The 13,826-nt window shown below is 49.0% G+C and overlaps 1 protein-coding gene across 3 annotated transcripts in view; it reads left to right on the forward strand.

Moving 5' to 3' along the window:
- Positions 1-13,826, forward strand: part of VWF (von Willebrand factor) — a 137,724-nt gene that overhangs the window by 79,152 nt on the left and 44,746 nt on the right. For all 3 annotated transcript variants that reach the window (XR_013364392.1, XM_077871349.1, XM_077871348.1), the window contains exons 22-31: positions 1,259-1,405; positions 2,516-2,656; positions 2,872-2,985; positions 4,438-4,594; positions 5,633-5,791; positions 6,471-6,606; positions 8,715-10,093; positions 12,253-12,369; positions 12,468-12,608; positions 12,873-13,016. Coding sequence is in view for 2 of the 3 variants with exons in the window: in XM_077871349.1 (XP_077727475.1) it covers positions 1,259-1,405; positions 2,516-2,656; positions 2,872-2,985; positions 4,438-4,594; positions 5,633-5,791; positions 6,471-6,606; positions 8,715-10,093; positions 12,253-12,369; positions 12,468-12,608; positions 12,873-13,016 (2,635 nt within the window). In the remaining variant the exon portion in view is untranslated. The remainder of the gene's footprint in view (positions 1-1,258; positions 1,406-2,515; positions 2,657-2,871; positions 2,986-4,437; positions 4,595-5,632; positions 5,792-6,470; positions 6,607-8,714; positions 10,094-12,252; positions 12,370-12,467; positions 12,609-12,872; positions 13,017-13,826) is intronic.

Below are 13,826 nucleotides of genomic sequence, written 5' to 3' on the forward strand. Positions count from 1 at the left end.
CATACATATACATTATATGTAACACAAAAACATTTATTTTGGGAAGTAAGGGTGTTTTGGGAGATTTTTACTCTATGTTTTTCAGTTCTTTTCAGATAAAATCTTTTTAAAAGAGCTCAAAAGAAAAGTAAACAGATTTAGTCCTTATATGCTAAGAGTTTATGAAGTGTTCTCAGAAGGGTACAGGAGAACCACTTAGCCTCTTGTTTAAGATTCTGATCCTGGAAAAAAAAAGATTCTGATCCTGGGGTCCACCTTGGGATTCTGACTCACAGGTCTGGCTGGGACCCCAGAATCTGCATCTGGAGGATCACATAGTCTGGACACCATAGTTTCGCTTCTGCTGGTCTGAGCATCTTGTACTAGGGAGACCAGGGTCTGGGCTCAAACCTGTTCTGGTATCTTCATTTTGTCTCATGGTCTCAGCCCGCATGAGGCGAATAATGGGGCGAATTCCCCATTACTGACTGTCAGTCAGCAGTGTCAACTCTATTTCAAAGGACAGATGACAGTAGTGATGTCGAATAGGAGGTGTGCACTTATGATTGGCTCTACATGTGGTATGTCACTAAGGAGAGAATCTTTATGAGGGGATGACAGGCTCTTAGCAACTTCAATTTTACAAATTAGTCAGCCAAACATGCAGAAGGGGGCTCCGAGTGTTAGGTGCTGGTGACAATTCAAGGGCTCAGGTCAGAGTCTTTCTAGAAATTGAAATCCGTGATTCCTGCCACCAGGGCCAAGTTCCTCAGTCTTCCTGTTCTGTCAGTTGTGACGCCTGATGACAGGGACTCTGGAGAGCAGGGGATGGGGGAAGGAAAGGGAAGAGTACTCATTTATATAAACAGATTTTAAATGAATTGCCTAGAGATAGTAGGCTTTAAATCGTATTCATGTTAAAATTATTTAGGGGACCACATGCATTTAATGATTAAGTATCAAAAAATCCTTTTTGTAAGGTGATGGCTATCTTCGGCTAGTTGGCCTCACTGTACTTCGAATCTCACAATTATGATTTTGCTGCCATCTCTGCGGTCATCCCTTACTCATAGGATTCTTGGCCAGTGATAGGCAAGATGGACCCAGAAATGTCCAGACAGGGTCCTGGCCCCGAAGGGACATGCTCTGACCAGGGGAAGCAAATAACCTGTGGTTCCGGAAGGCTGTGGTGGCAGGCAGGGGTTTGGGGTAGAGGGAGGAGCTGATCACGCATGCCTGCCCTGCACTCTCCCTCTTCTTGTGCTTTGTCATCCTTCAGGTGAATGTGAAGAAACCCATGAAGGATGAGACTCACTTTGAGGTGGTAGAGTCTGGTCAGTACGTCATTCTGCTGCTGGGCAAGGCACTCTCTGTGGTCTGGGACCACCGCCTGAGCATCTCTGTGACCCTGAAGCGGACATACCAGGTAAGTGGTTTTCTCTGTCTCCTCTTCATCTTGCCTGTGACTTGCTGTTTCCACCTTCTTCAGCTCCCTGAGAAACAGCCCACTGCCCTTGTGCCCACAGTTGCAGAGGAAAGTGAGTGGTCCCAGTCTGGTCTCCCTCTCCACACAAATAAGACTATGGATTCAAGGCATGGAGTCAGCTTTGGTGGTTTCCTGAAAGTAGCTGCATGTAGGAAGGATGGTGGCAGGGGCCCACTCCCAACCCTGCAAACAGTTCCCTTTGCCATGTGTGGATCAAGGCATGGACATCTTTGGGGGAGCTGTGGTGTTGCCCACCGCAACCCTGTGGAGATCATATTCTAGTGGGGCTGTTATTTTAGATTGGTTGGTCCGATGAATCTCACATCGGGAAAGTGGGCATGAACAGAGTCTTCAGGGAAGGGAGAGAGGGAGGCATGTAAATATCCAGACAAGAGAATTTAGGCAGGTGGCAGAGCATGTGCAAAGGCCCTCTGGTGGATGGTGTTTGGAGTATTTGAGCAAGGAGGCCAGTGTTCAGGACCTGTAGCTGCACATGAGTGCTTGTTGAATGTGTGGTAAGTGAACACAGGGACAAATAGGATATTATGTCAACTTTGGTGGCATTCAGTATCCAGCAGAATGCTGGCCAGCCTGTTCTGGACAGGCTGCATTTGTTCAGATAATGGGCTTGCCTGTCCACAGTAAAGTAGGATCAGAACATTCTCTCTTTGGACCTGTACAGTCTTACTGATGTCATGTTGAAGCAGCTCCTCTCTCTGCTCAGCTTGTCACTGGGTAGATAGAGCTCTGGAGCTACTAGGGCCAAGGCTGCCTGATTGCCACCTCTGCCCTTGGTGGATTGTGGGACATGGGCAGGTTGCCTGTCTTTGTGAGTGCCCTCTGTTTAACTTTAAGATGGATGTGTGAGGAAGCCTGGGAGAAAATTTGGCAGGGACCCTGGTCTGTTTCTGGGTCTCCATCTTCATCCCTTTCCTGGCCTCCCCTTCCTGTGACGAGCCTGCATCCTCAGCCGCCCAGAACCTTCCTTTCCCTGAATCAGAGAGTTTGGCCCTAGGTTTACAATGCTCATGATCTCATCTTGTCTGTCAGGAGCAGGTGTGTGGCCTGTGTGGGAATTTTGATGGCATCCAGAACAATGATTTCACCAGCAGCAGCCTCCAAATAGAAGAAGACCCTGTGGACTTTGGGAATTCCTGGAAAGTGAACCCGCAGTGTGCCGACACCAAGAAAGTATGTCTGGGGTCTCCATGTAGCCCAAACCAGCAGGAGGTCTGCTTCCTGGAACATCCCTACCAGTCTCATGGGGGCTGGAGGGGTGGGGTGCGGTGTGGGATGTCAGGTGGTATGAACTGCAGTGGTGGCAGGGCTCTCGAGGAGGGTCTCTTGGATTCTTCTGGGTTGACTGGTCGGGGGGTCCTTCTGTGTCCTCTTGCTCTGTTCCCCAGGTACCACTGGACTCCTCTCCTGCCGTCTGCCACAACAACCTCATGAAGCAGACGATGGTGGATTCCTCCTGCAGGATCCTCACCAGTGATATTTTCCAGGACTGCAACAGGCTGGTGAGGGCTGTGGGGCAGACGGGGCAGAAGAGTGCTAAGGGCTGGCCCAATGGATACTACCTTGGAGGCTGGGAAAGAATCTATATCAAGTCACCCCTTTACTCCCTTCCTTGGCTTCGGGCCGGGAAACAGAAAGCATAATGGACAGGGTATGAGGAGAGCAGTGCCTGGTGAATCATTTTTTCTTCTATGCAAGGTGTAGCTCTTCTGGCCATCTGCCAGCACTTCTCTTTGGGCCTCAGTATTAGGGCTCTTTCCCCCGCAGATTATCTCACCTCCCACACCAGAGCCAGAGATCTCATCTTCCAGTTACTGCCGCATGCTGACCTGAGCACCCTCTGCTCTCACAAAACCCTTCAACTCCAGGTTCTTGTCTGACAGATACTCTTTTTCAGCCTATACTCTATAGGGATTTTGAATCCTCATTGTGGGACTTCTTTTTGGGTCTTTATCTCAAATGGTGACAGAAAGTTCCCCAACGTTCAATTCATTTTCTGTCTGTCTCTGTATGAATATATATACACGTATGGGTGTGTGTGGCAACATGTATATATTTCTATACGTACATGCACCCAGCCACCTACACACATGCGCTGCTCTGTAGCACCACATGTGGAAGAGACTGGATGAATTCCTGTACCTCAGGGCTCCTTCTCTCCATGCAATGACTTTTAATCCCTGAGGTTAGTCCAGAAGACTACACAGGATTGCCTGGTTTGGTGGAAACCCTGGGCATCTGAGTTGGAGGAATGCAGATAGCAAGGCAGCCAGGGAAATCAGGATTGTTGGAATGTCTTGGGAACAATGATCTGCCTAACGTCTGGATTCATTCCTACCACAACCACCTTGGAAATGGCCAGTGGGGGCAGCAGCATGTGTCAGGGTGGGGAAGGTGGGCAGTGGTTACTATAGTTGAATGTGGGTGGTGGGTGGGTCAGCTTGAGGGGCAGGGCCCAGGCTGGCCAGGCTGGCCAGTGGAATAGCCCCACAGCCCTTCAGTGAGGCAATAGGAGCAGTCCTGATGCCTTTCCTCCTCTGTTTTGCTGAATTGAGGCAAGGGAGGAAAGTGACCAGCATGTATGTCTGTTTGCTTTATGTAGAAACATTGAAACACCCATGAGGTTGGGAGTGGGTTATGGGGATGGCTGGCTGGCTGAGCAGGTATGTGGAAAGATGGATAAAAGAGAAGGTTCTGGAAAATTCTAAGACACATTACTTTCTGTGAAAGGCCGGCGGCACTCCTTTATTAAACTTTTCTTATTGGAATCCAAATTAGAACCTAGAAATTATGCCTTTGTATCCACTCCCTGTTTGGGCTGCTGACCAGCATTTCCCCTCCCATGCTGGGGCCCCCATTGCCCTACTTTGACCACCAGAATATTTTCACTCAGATCAAAAGCCGGAGTTCCTAAGTTCTGCCCAGGCCTAGGCCACCCTGAGGTTCCCTTGCAGGTGGACCCTGAGCCATTCCTGGACATTTGCATCTACGACACTTGCTCCTGTGAGTCCATTGGGGACTGCACCTGCTTCTGTGACACCATTGCTGCTTACGCCCATGTCTGTGCCCAGCATGGCAAGGTGGTAGCCTGGAGGACAGCCACATTCTGTCGTGAGTCCTGATGTCCCTCATGGTCTCAGACACCCTCCCTCATCCTTCATGAAGTTAGACCTAAAGACCTCAAAGTGAAGTGCAGGAGGATTCCTTCATGGGAAAGAAGGCAAAGCTTCTATGTGGGGATGGATGGCCGAGAGCTGAAAGGAGTTAGGACATTGATATGAATGAGGAAGGACAGGGGACAGCGATTAAAGACATTGATATGTAGAGAAGTTCCAGAAGAGGGAGAAGATAGAACAGTGATGAAGAGAAGAAGGAAGTCAATATATTCATTAAATTCAGTATCTTTAATTAGATACTATTATATTTGCCAATGTGAGTGAGCAATGCATACCTTTCTATGGAGTCTTTCTTCCTTGGCTGTGAGCAGATGATTGTTTTTTTAAAAATTAGTTAATTAATTAAATTAATTTATTTTTTAAAGATTTTATTTATCTATTCATGAGAGACACAGAGAGAGAGAGGCAGAGACACAGGCAGAGGGAGAAGCAGGCTCCTCGCAGGGAGCCCGATGTGGGACTCCATCCCGGATCCCGGGATCATGCCCTGAGCCAAAGGCAGATGCTCAACCGCTGACCTACCCAGGCATCCCAATTTATTTATTTTTAAAAAGTTTTATTTATTTATTTGAGAGAGAGAGAGAGCAAGCGAGAGAGCATGAGCGGGGGCAGGGGCAGAGGGAGAAGCAGTCTCCCCACTGAGCAGGGAGCCCGATGCAGGGCTCAATTCCAGGACCCCGAGATCACGACTGGTCTCAAGGCAGATGCTTAACCAACTGAGCCACCCAGACACCCCAGCTGATTGTTTTTATATGGAAAACTGATTCAGAACCATTCAGTTCCTGGTGAGGTGCTTTAAAACCCTGGCAGCCTCGAATACTGGTGATTCCCATAGCTCTTTAGTTCCCTGCCATCACCGTCACCTCCCCCAGGGCCATCACCACCAAGGAGCTCACCACCATCTCTTTGGGGGGACTTTGGTGCAGTCCTGGCTTCTCGGGTTGCACAGCTTGGTTGTGTTCTGTCTACACAGCCCAGAATTGCGAGGAGCGGAATCTCCACGAGAATGGGTATGAGTGTGAGTGGCGCTATAACAGCTGTGCCCCTGCCTGTCCCATCACGTGCCAGCACCCCGAGCCACTGGCATGTCCTGTACAGTGTGTTGAAGGTTGCCATGCGCACTGCCCTCCAGGTAAGGCACCTGCCCCTGGGGCAGGACAGGCTGGGGGCTAGGCTGGGTGTCAGGAAGGGTTCTTCCCTCTGGTGCTCCACTTCAGCCTTGCCCTGCGGTGCTCTGTTCCCATCTCTGCCACCCTGGGCTCTGCTTCAAGGTGCCCTTTCATCCAAGCCAGGCCAGCTGTGATTTTGTCAAGTTGAGCTCCTGGACGATGCTTGTGTTCGCCTATTTTGGGCTTATCACTGGGAACACTTTCTGATAGAACTTTCTACAGGGATGGGAACGTTCTGCTGAAATGTGGTTCACGTGTCTGAGGAATTGAATTTTCAATTTTGTTTTGTGTCTGTTCACATTTAAATTTAACTAGTCACCTGTGGTTACTGGCTACTCTGTGGGATAGCACAGATAGAGAGTAATCAAATATATTCTTGGGGCAACGTGAAAAGACCCCTGGAGATAAGATTTCCTCTGTCCTGAGGCTCAGGTGTGGTGAAGTAGGGTGAAGGAAAGCCCCCTCTCGGTCTTGCTGAGGGATAAGTCAAGCCCAAAGAAGGAACATTGCTCCCTTAGTGGTGAGGTGGTCCTTGAGAGAGGCTGGCAGACTAGATTCTGGGATAGGTCCCGTTAGTTAAAACCGAGCCTTCCTTGTGTCAAAGGTGAGAGTTTTGCTTCCTAACGAGGATTTATCATGCAGGGAAAATCCTGGATGAGCTTTTGCAGACCTGCATCGACCCTGAAGACTGTCCTGTGTGTGAGGTGGCTGGTCGTCGCTTGGCCCCAGGAAAGAAAATCATCTTGAACCCCAGTGACCCTGAGCACTGCCAAATTTGGTAAAACAGGCCCCCTGGTGTTTAAAGTGATAAATCCTATCTTCTCTGGGTCCTGCTCAGAGGTGTAGATCTGGGGAAGAGCTTTGCTATGTGAATTGAGAGGTTGAGTGTTGGGTTTGTTTTATTTCTTCTCTTTCAGAGAAGAGTTTTCTTCTCTTTAAGGACAGACTATATTGCTTCCTCAGAAAACACCTCTTAAGAGGTCAGGTTTTTTTTTTTTTTTTTTTTTTTTTTTTTTTTTTTTTTTTTTGAGGTCAAGGTTTTTAGCCTTTTCTCACTTAAGGAAGGAGGTGATCTCTTACTGTCCCTGGAGATGGCATCTAGTCTAGGACAGGTACCTCTGGAAGTCAAATTTCCTTTTTGCTCAGAACTCTGACTCCTCAGTGTGACATAGACACCTTGAGGCCGCAACTGAGGTCCCAGGACAGGACTTTCATAATTGGGAGGGAAGACACTCACCGCTGCATCCCTGGGCTCTCCCCTGGATTGCATCTGGGAGCTGGCCTTTGGGGAGGTGACCTTTGAGGAGGTGAGAAGGAGTCCTAAGGGTGAGCTCTGAGCTTTCTGAAGCTCTGCTCCCAAATAAGGAACATATATTCAGACGTTGACGTGTTTAACACCACACCCTGACACTGATCAAGCCTTATGGGAACTTGAACTTGAGAACTTAAATTTTCTGGGGAAGGGCTGTGGCCACAGCTGCCAGCATCAGATCCCACCGCCACCATCTGTACAAACAAGGGGAACACTGCCTGGGGTAAATTTTCTAGCAAACACAGGAAACTAGAAAGTATGTCACTCACGCATTGTTAACCAAGGATTGAAGCAATAAATCGTGTGGACTATGGGGAAGTAGAAATTAACTTCCCAGTAAGATCCTGCCTGCCTACCCTATGTTGAAACAGAGACTGTAAGGAATTAAGAGAGGTGAATCCAACACTGGCTTGGGATTCTGAGCCACACAGGCATGAGAGCTTAGAGCCCTCTCCCAATCTCCCCCTGCTGGCACATGGGGAGGGGCACCTACCAGGGTATATACCATGGCTTCAGATAGCTGTGGCAGTAACTCCAAGGCAGGCTGGGGACGTTGATTGGGAGGCAAGCCACAGAGGACACTTCTCAGGCCTTAGGGCACTATGGCTTCCTGGCTTTACTGGGGGTGCTGAAGGCAAGTTGCTTCAAAGGCAGAGCATACGAATAGGAGAAGGTCCCAGGCTCTATGGCTCTCTACCATAGGGCAAGTTGATTTCACCTCTGGTCTGACATACTTTGTCATTTCCAGGACACTGGTGTGGAGTGACCAGAAGGGACTGGAAACTTGGCCTGGTAGTGCCAGAATTTGTAGGAGGGCAGGGGCTCTGCTACAGACTTGGGGTGTGTGCTTGGGGTTGGGTGTAGGGCCTAGACTCTCTCTGGCAGAAGACAGGTGTTTACCACATGGTTGTTGGAGGAATGAATGAACAAGCCAGTGTCTTTTGCCCTAACATCTTGCACCCTCCTGAATACTGTTTCCAACTCTGTTCTGGGATAAAATTGGGATTTTGAATCTTTGTTCATCTTTACAAAATGTTTCCACTCCACTTTTTTTCTCCTTTCCTTAAGGCCCAATGTATTAAACATGATATAAAATGTATTCAGCTTCAATTCTGGTATAATAAATATGGTAAAGCATTTATCTTCAATAGGACATTCAAATGCCTTGGTCAGCATCAACATTTTAGAGCAATATTTATTTTTGGAGACACTTGGGAGAAAGTTTGGATTATAATTAAATATGTGTGCTGCTGAGATGTAGGTTGAAAAGACATTGACTTTGAAAGGCTATGTGGAGGGCTTAGAAGCAAGAGAGATTCTCCTCAGGTGTTGCGATGGGTTAGAGCTATGACTTCTAGAATAAAGGGAGACCTTTGCTGCATGAGTAGGGGTGCTAACTGGGGACATATGCTAAAAAATGATGTGTCCCTTGGGTGGGAAGTAACCCATGAGAGCTCAGTTTAGGTAGACCTGGCAGGCAGTTCTATGGGAATCTGTGGAATGGTTCTAGATAAGGCCAAGATGCACCCAGAGGTTCTTTCTGAACTATTTCTGGTTTTCTCTCTCTACTGCAGTCATTGTGATGGTGTCAACTTCACCTGTCAGGCCTGCAGAGAACCCGGAAGTCTTGTGGTGCCCCCCACAGAAGGCCCCATTGGCTCTACCACCTTGTATGTGGAGGACACGCCGGAGCCGCCCCTCCATGACTTCCACTGCAGCAGGCTTCTGGACCTGGTTTTCCTGCTGGATGGCTCCTCCAAGCTGTCTGAGGATGAGTTTGAAGTGCTGAAGGTCTTTGTGGTGGGCATGATGGAGCATCTGCACATCTCCCAGAAGCGGATCCGCGTGGCTGTGGTGGAGTACCACGACGGCTCCCACGCCTACATCGAGCTCAAGGACCGGAAGCGACCCTCAGAGCTGCGGCGCATCACCAGCCAGGTGAAGTACGCGGGCAGCGAGGTGGCCTCCACCAGTGAGGTCTTAAAGTACACGCTGTTCCAGATCTTTGGCAAGATCGACCGCCCGGAAGCGTCCCGCATTGCCCTGCTCCTGATGGCTAGCCAGGAGCCCCTGAGGCTGGCCCGGAATTTGGTCCGCTATGTGCAGGGCCTGAAGAAGAAGAAAGTCATTGTCATCCCTGTGGGCATCGGGCCCCACGCCAGCCTTAAGCAGATCCACCTCATAGAGAAGCAGGCCCCTGAGAACAAGGCCTTTGTGTTCAGTGGTGTGGATGAGTTGGAGCAGCGAAGGGATGAGATTATCAACTACCTCTGTGACCTTGCCCCCGAAGCACCTGCCCCTACTCAGCACCCCCCAATGGCCCAGGTCACGGTGGGTTCGGAGCTGTTGGGGGTTTCATCTCCAGGACCCAAAAGGAACTCCATGGTCCTGGATGTGGTGTTTGTCCTGGAAGGGTCAGACAAAATTGGTGAGGCCAACTTTAACAAAAGCAGGGAGTTCATGGAGGAGGTGATTCAGCGGATGGACGTGGGCCAGGACAGGATCCACGTCACAGTGCTGCAGTACTCGTACATGGTGACTGTGGAGTACACCTTCAGTGAGGCGCAGTCCAAGGGCGAGGTCCTACAGCAGGTGCGGGATATCCGATACCGGGGTGGCAACAGGACCAACACTGGACTGGCCCTGCAATACCTGTCCGAACACAGCTTCTCGGTCAGCCAGGGGGACCGGGAGCAGGTACCTAACCTGGTCTACATGGTCACAGGAAACCCCGCTTCTGATGAGATCAAGCGGATGCCTGGAGACATCCAGGTGGTGCCCATCGGGGTGGGTCCACATGCCAATGTGCAGGAGCTGGAGAAGATTGGCTGGCCCAATGCCCCCATCCTCATCCATGACTTTGAGATGCTCCCTCGAGAGGCTCCTGATCTGGTGCTACAGAGGTGCTGCTCTGGAGAGGGGCTGCAGATCCCCACCCTCTCCCCCACCCCAGGTATGCAGGCACCTGGCCGGATGTGAGGGCTGCTGGTGGCTGGCAGAGATCCAGTTCTTGGATTCTAATCCTGCTTCCCTGCTCTGCCTTTAGTCAAACCCCGGTCTTTAGAGTGCCTTGTTTTCTCACCTCCTAGCCAGGGAGATGCATCCATGATCCTTTGCAGGAGTGGGAGATGAGGGAAAGGATCTTTTCTTATTGAATGGGCTTGTAAATTCAAAGGTTATGCAAGACTATTGTTAAAATGTAAACAATACCAAGGATATAGAGTGAAAAGTACAAGTCCTGCTTTATCACACAGCCTCGTCCCCACCCAGTCCCACTCCTTGCTTTGGAGGTAGTCTGTTAAATTTGGTGACTCTCAGCTCTGACCATGCTGGGCAGATAAAATCACTCTAAGTAGCTGTTGATCTTTGGGGCAAGGCCAGGAAGTTAGGTGACAGGTAGCGGAGTTAGTCTTCAGATTCTGGAGCCGGACTGCCTTAGTTTGAAATTCAACTCTGCCACATACTACCTGGGTAATTTGGAGCAATTTATTTTTGGTAATAATTTTGGGGTGATTTTGAGTGAGTACTTCTGTGTAGATCTCTGCTCCTCTGCCAAATGGAGATAACAGTAGTACTTGTAAAATGTTTAGAACAGTACTCAGCACATAGCCAAGTGCTCGAAAACTGGTTGTCACCAGTGCTCCTGTGACTGCCTTCTTAACTGATCCTAATGTCCAATCAGGTCTTAGTTCTTGAGCATAGGCCTGTTCAAGAAATTCCTTGGTGTGTTTGGGACCATCCCAGAATAACTTTTCTTTTCCCCAAAGAGCTGTATTTTTTTTTTCACTAAAGTGTAATTAATACACAGTGTTACATTAGTTTCAGGTGTACAACATAGAGATTCAATAATTGTATATACATTTCTCAGTGCTTATCACGGTAAGTGTTCTCTTAATCCTCTTCACCTATTTCACCCATCCCTCCCACTTCTCCTTTGGCAACCACCAGTGTGCTCTTTATAGTTAAGAGTCTGTTCTTTTCATTTGTGTCTTTTCTCTTTGTTCATTTTTTGTTTCTTAAATTCCACTTATGAGTAAAATCACATGGTATTTGTCTTTCTCTGACTTATTTCACTTAGCATTAGGTCTGCCCTTCAGCTCTATCCATGTTGTTGCAAATGGCAATACTTCATTGTTTTTTATGGCTGAGTAATAGTACATTGTGTGTGTCTGTGTATGTATATATACACACCACCTCTTCTTTATCCATTCATCTATGGATGGACGCTTGGGCTGCTTCCATGTCTTGGCTATTGTAAATAATGCTGCAATAAACATAGGAGTGCATATATCTTTTAGAGGACGTAGGAAGAAAGGAACCATTGTGTACTGTTGGCAGGAAGGCAACCTGGTGGAAAAGACTATTGGAGGTTACTCAAAAAATTAAAAATAGAATTGCCATATAATCCAGTTATTCCACTAGTAGATACTTACCCAGAGAAAATGAAACACTAACACACCAGAATAACTAACTTTCTGTTAATGTCTCCTGATTCTCACACTTGTTGTAAGTGCATTTGTTTCTTTGTTTTTGTTTTAACCAGAGCCACAGATTTACATTTTTGTGATGCTTCTGCTGAGGACAGCAGTAATAGCATCATCTTATCAAATCTCAGAATGGTCTTTGGGCCAGAGGTTGTTTCTGTGCTGTGATCAGGACTCTGCCCAAACATTACCATGAGTACCCATCATGCATGGCACGTTAAGCACCCTAAGATGTGAGAGCACATGAGCTCGTCCTCCAGCCCTCGGCTGCCACTCCATCTCCTTTAGCCACCTATCTCTCTGCTGTGTCACTCTGATATTTTGTTCAATTCTAGAAGAGTTGCAGCCTCCAGTTACTGAGGGAGCAGGTGCCTCTTGCTTTCATCTGTAGGCATTTAAGCAGCCTTTGGATGGATTCTGAGTCTTCCCAATGTCTCCAAACCTGGGGCACTCATGGGCCCCTGTCGCTCCTCCCTGGCCCATGTCACCACCAGGCAGGACCAGTGGAGACATCCTCCCCTTTGCGGCAGCCTCCTGCTCACCCTCGGATGCAGTGTCTGCTGCAGTGGGCCTGGCGGTCAGCCCCCCTGCCAGCACCTGTGTGCTCACTCTCCTGGTCTATTTGCAGATTGCAGCCAGCCCCTGGATGTGGTCCTCCTCCTGGATGGCTCTTCCAGCATTCCAGCTTCTTACTTTGATGAAATGAAGAGCTTCACCAAGGCTTTCATTTCAAGAGCTAATATAGGTGAGTGATATACTTGAAGGAGCAAGTTGAGAAGGAATGCTTTCTGGGGGCTCCACTTGATCCAGAGTGGGATTCTCATGTTCTTTCTCCCCCATTAGGGCCCCGGCTCACTCAAGTGTCGGTGCTGCAATATGGAAGCATCACCACTATCGATGTGCCTTGGAATGTAGCCTATGAGAAAGTCCATTTACTGAGCCTTGTGGACCTCATGCAGCAGGCGGGAGGCCCCAGCCAAATTGGTAACCTGGTGCTATGAGCGGGAGACTTGTCAGGTCTTAATTATTGGCATGCTTGACTGAGTAACCTCGGCCAGTCACTTTGTTCCTTGGGCTGCTTTCCTTTCCTGTAAAGTGTGGGCCCAGACGCTCCATCTGGATCTCACCTGTGTGTATCTCTGTCTCTGAATCATTACATTTAGATGACCTAAGGATCTCTTCTGAGACGGGCTGCCCAACATTCCTGCAGTTAGGACTGACTTGGTGTGGTCTGTTCTCCATTCTCAGGGGATGCTTTGAGCTTTGCCGTGCGATATGTCACCTCAGAAGTCCATGGTGCCAGGCCCGGAGCCTCGAAAGCGGTGGTTATCCTAGTCACAGATGTCTCCGTGGATTCAGTGGATGCTGCAGCCGAGGCCGCCAGATCCAACCGTAAGTGTGCAGTATATGATCCCGAGACTCTCTGTAACCACTGGAGGACTGAAAGTGGGAGGGTGGGGGGGGGTGCTTTTGGGTGGCTTGGATGGCAGTGAATGCCTCAGAGTCCCCTGTGGCCTGGTTTCAAACAGCAGGGAGTGGCCTAATCATGTGTTACTTAGAAACCAAACCAAACCAAACGCGTTTGTCCTTCATTTGTCTGCATGCTTTCAACTGTCGCCTGTAATCTCTCCCCATTTTCCCTTTGTGTTCTGGGTGGGTCAGACCTCTACACCTTTCCTTTCTTTCTTTTTTTTTTTTTTTTTTAAAGATTTTATTTATTTATTCATGATAGTCACAGAGAGAGAGAGAGATGCAGAGACACAGGCAGAGGGAGAAGCAGGCTCCATGCACCGGGAGCCCGATGTGGGATTCGATCCTGGGTCTCCAGGATCGCACCCTGGGCCAAAGGCAGGCGCCAAACCGCTGCGCCACCCAGGGATCCCTACACCTTTCCTTTCTGAGGTGGTTTTCTTGCTCTGTCCCTGCTCTCACCACGTCTGAGGACAGAGTGACTCAGTATAGGGTTGTGGGAACCATCAGACCTCCACATGTGCAGAGCCCTCTCCCGGTATTGGCCTAATGGGTGAGGGGTGCAGATTGGACAAGAGAAAGGATGCAGCTTTAGGAAAGGAATGAGTGTGGGCATGACCAAGCATGCCAATAAACATGGCACCCCATGTTCTGTGAATAGCAACAGAATGTGAACTGGGGGGGGTGGCATCATGCCCAGGGAGGGCAGGTGGCATTATGCCCAGGGAGGGC

Source organism: Canis aureus, chromosome 25 (genome assembly GCF_053574225.1).
Source record: "Canis aureus isolate CA01 chromosome 25, VMU_Caureus_v.1.0, whole genome shotgun sequence".
In the NCBI taxonomy this organism is placed as follows: Eukaryota; Metazoa; Chordata; class Mammalia; order Carnivora; family Canidae; genus Canis; species Canis aureus.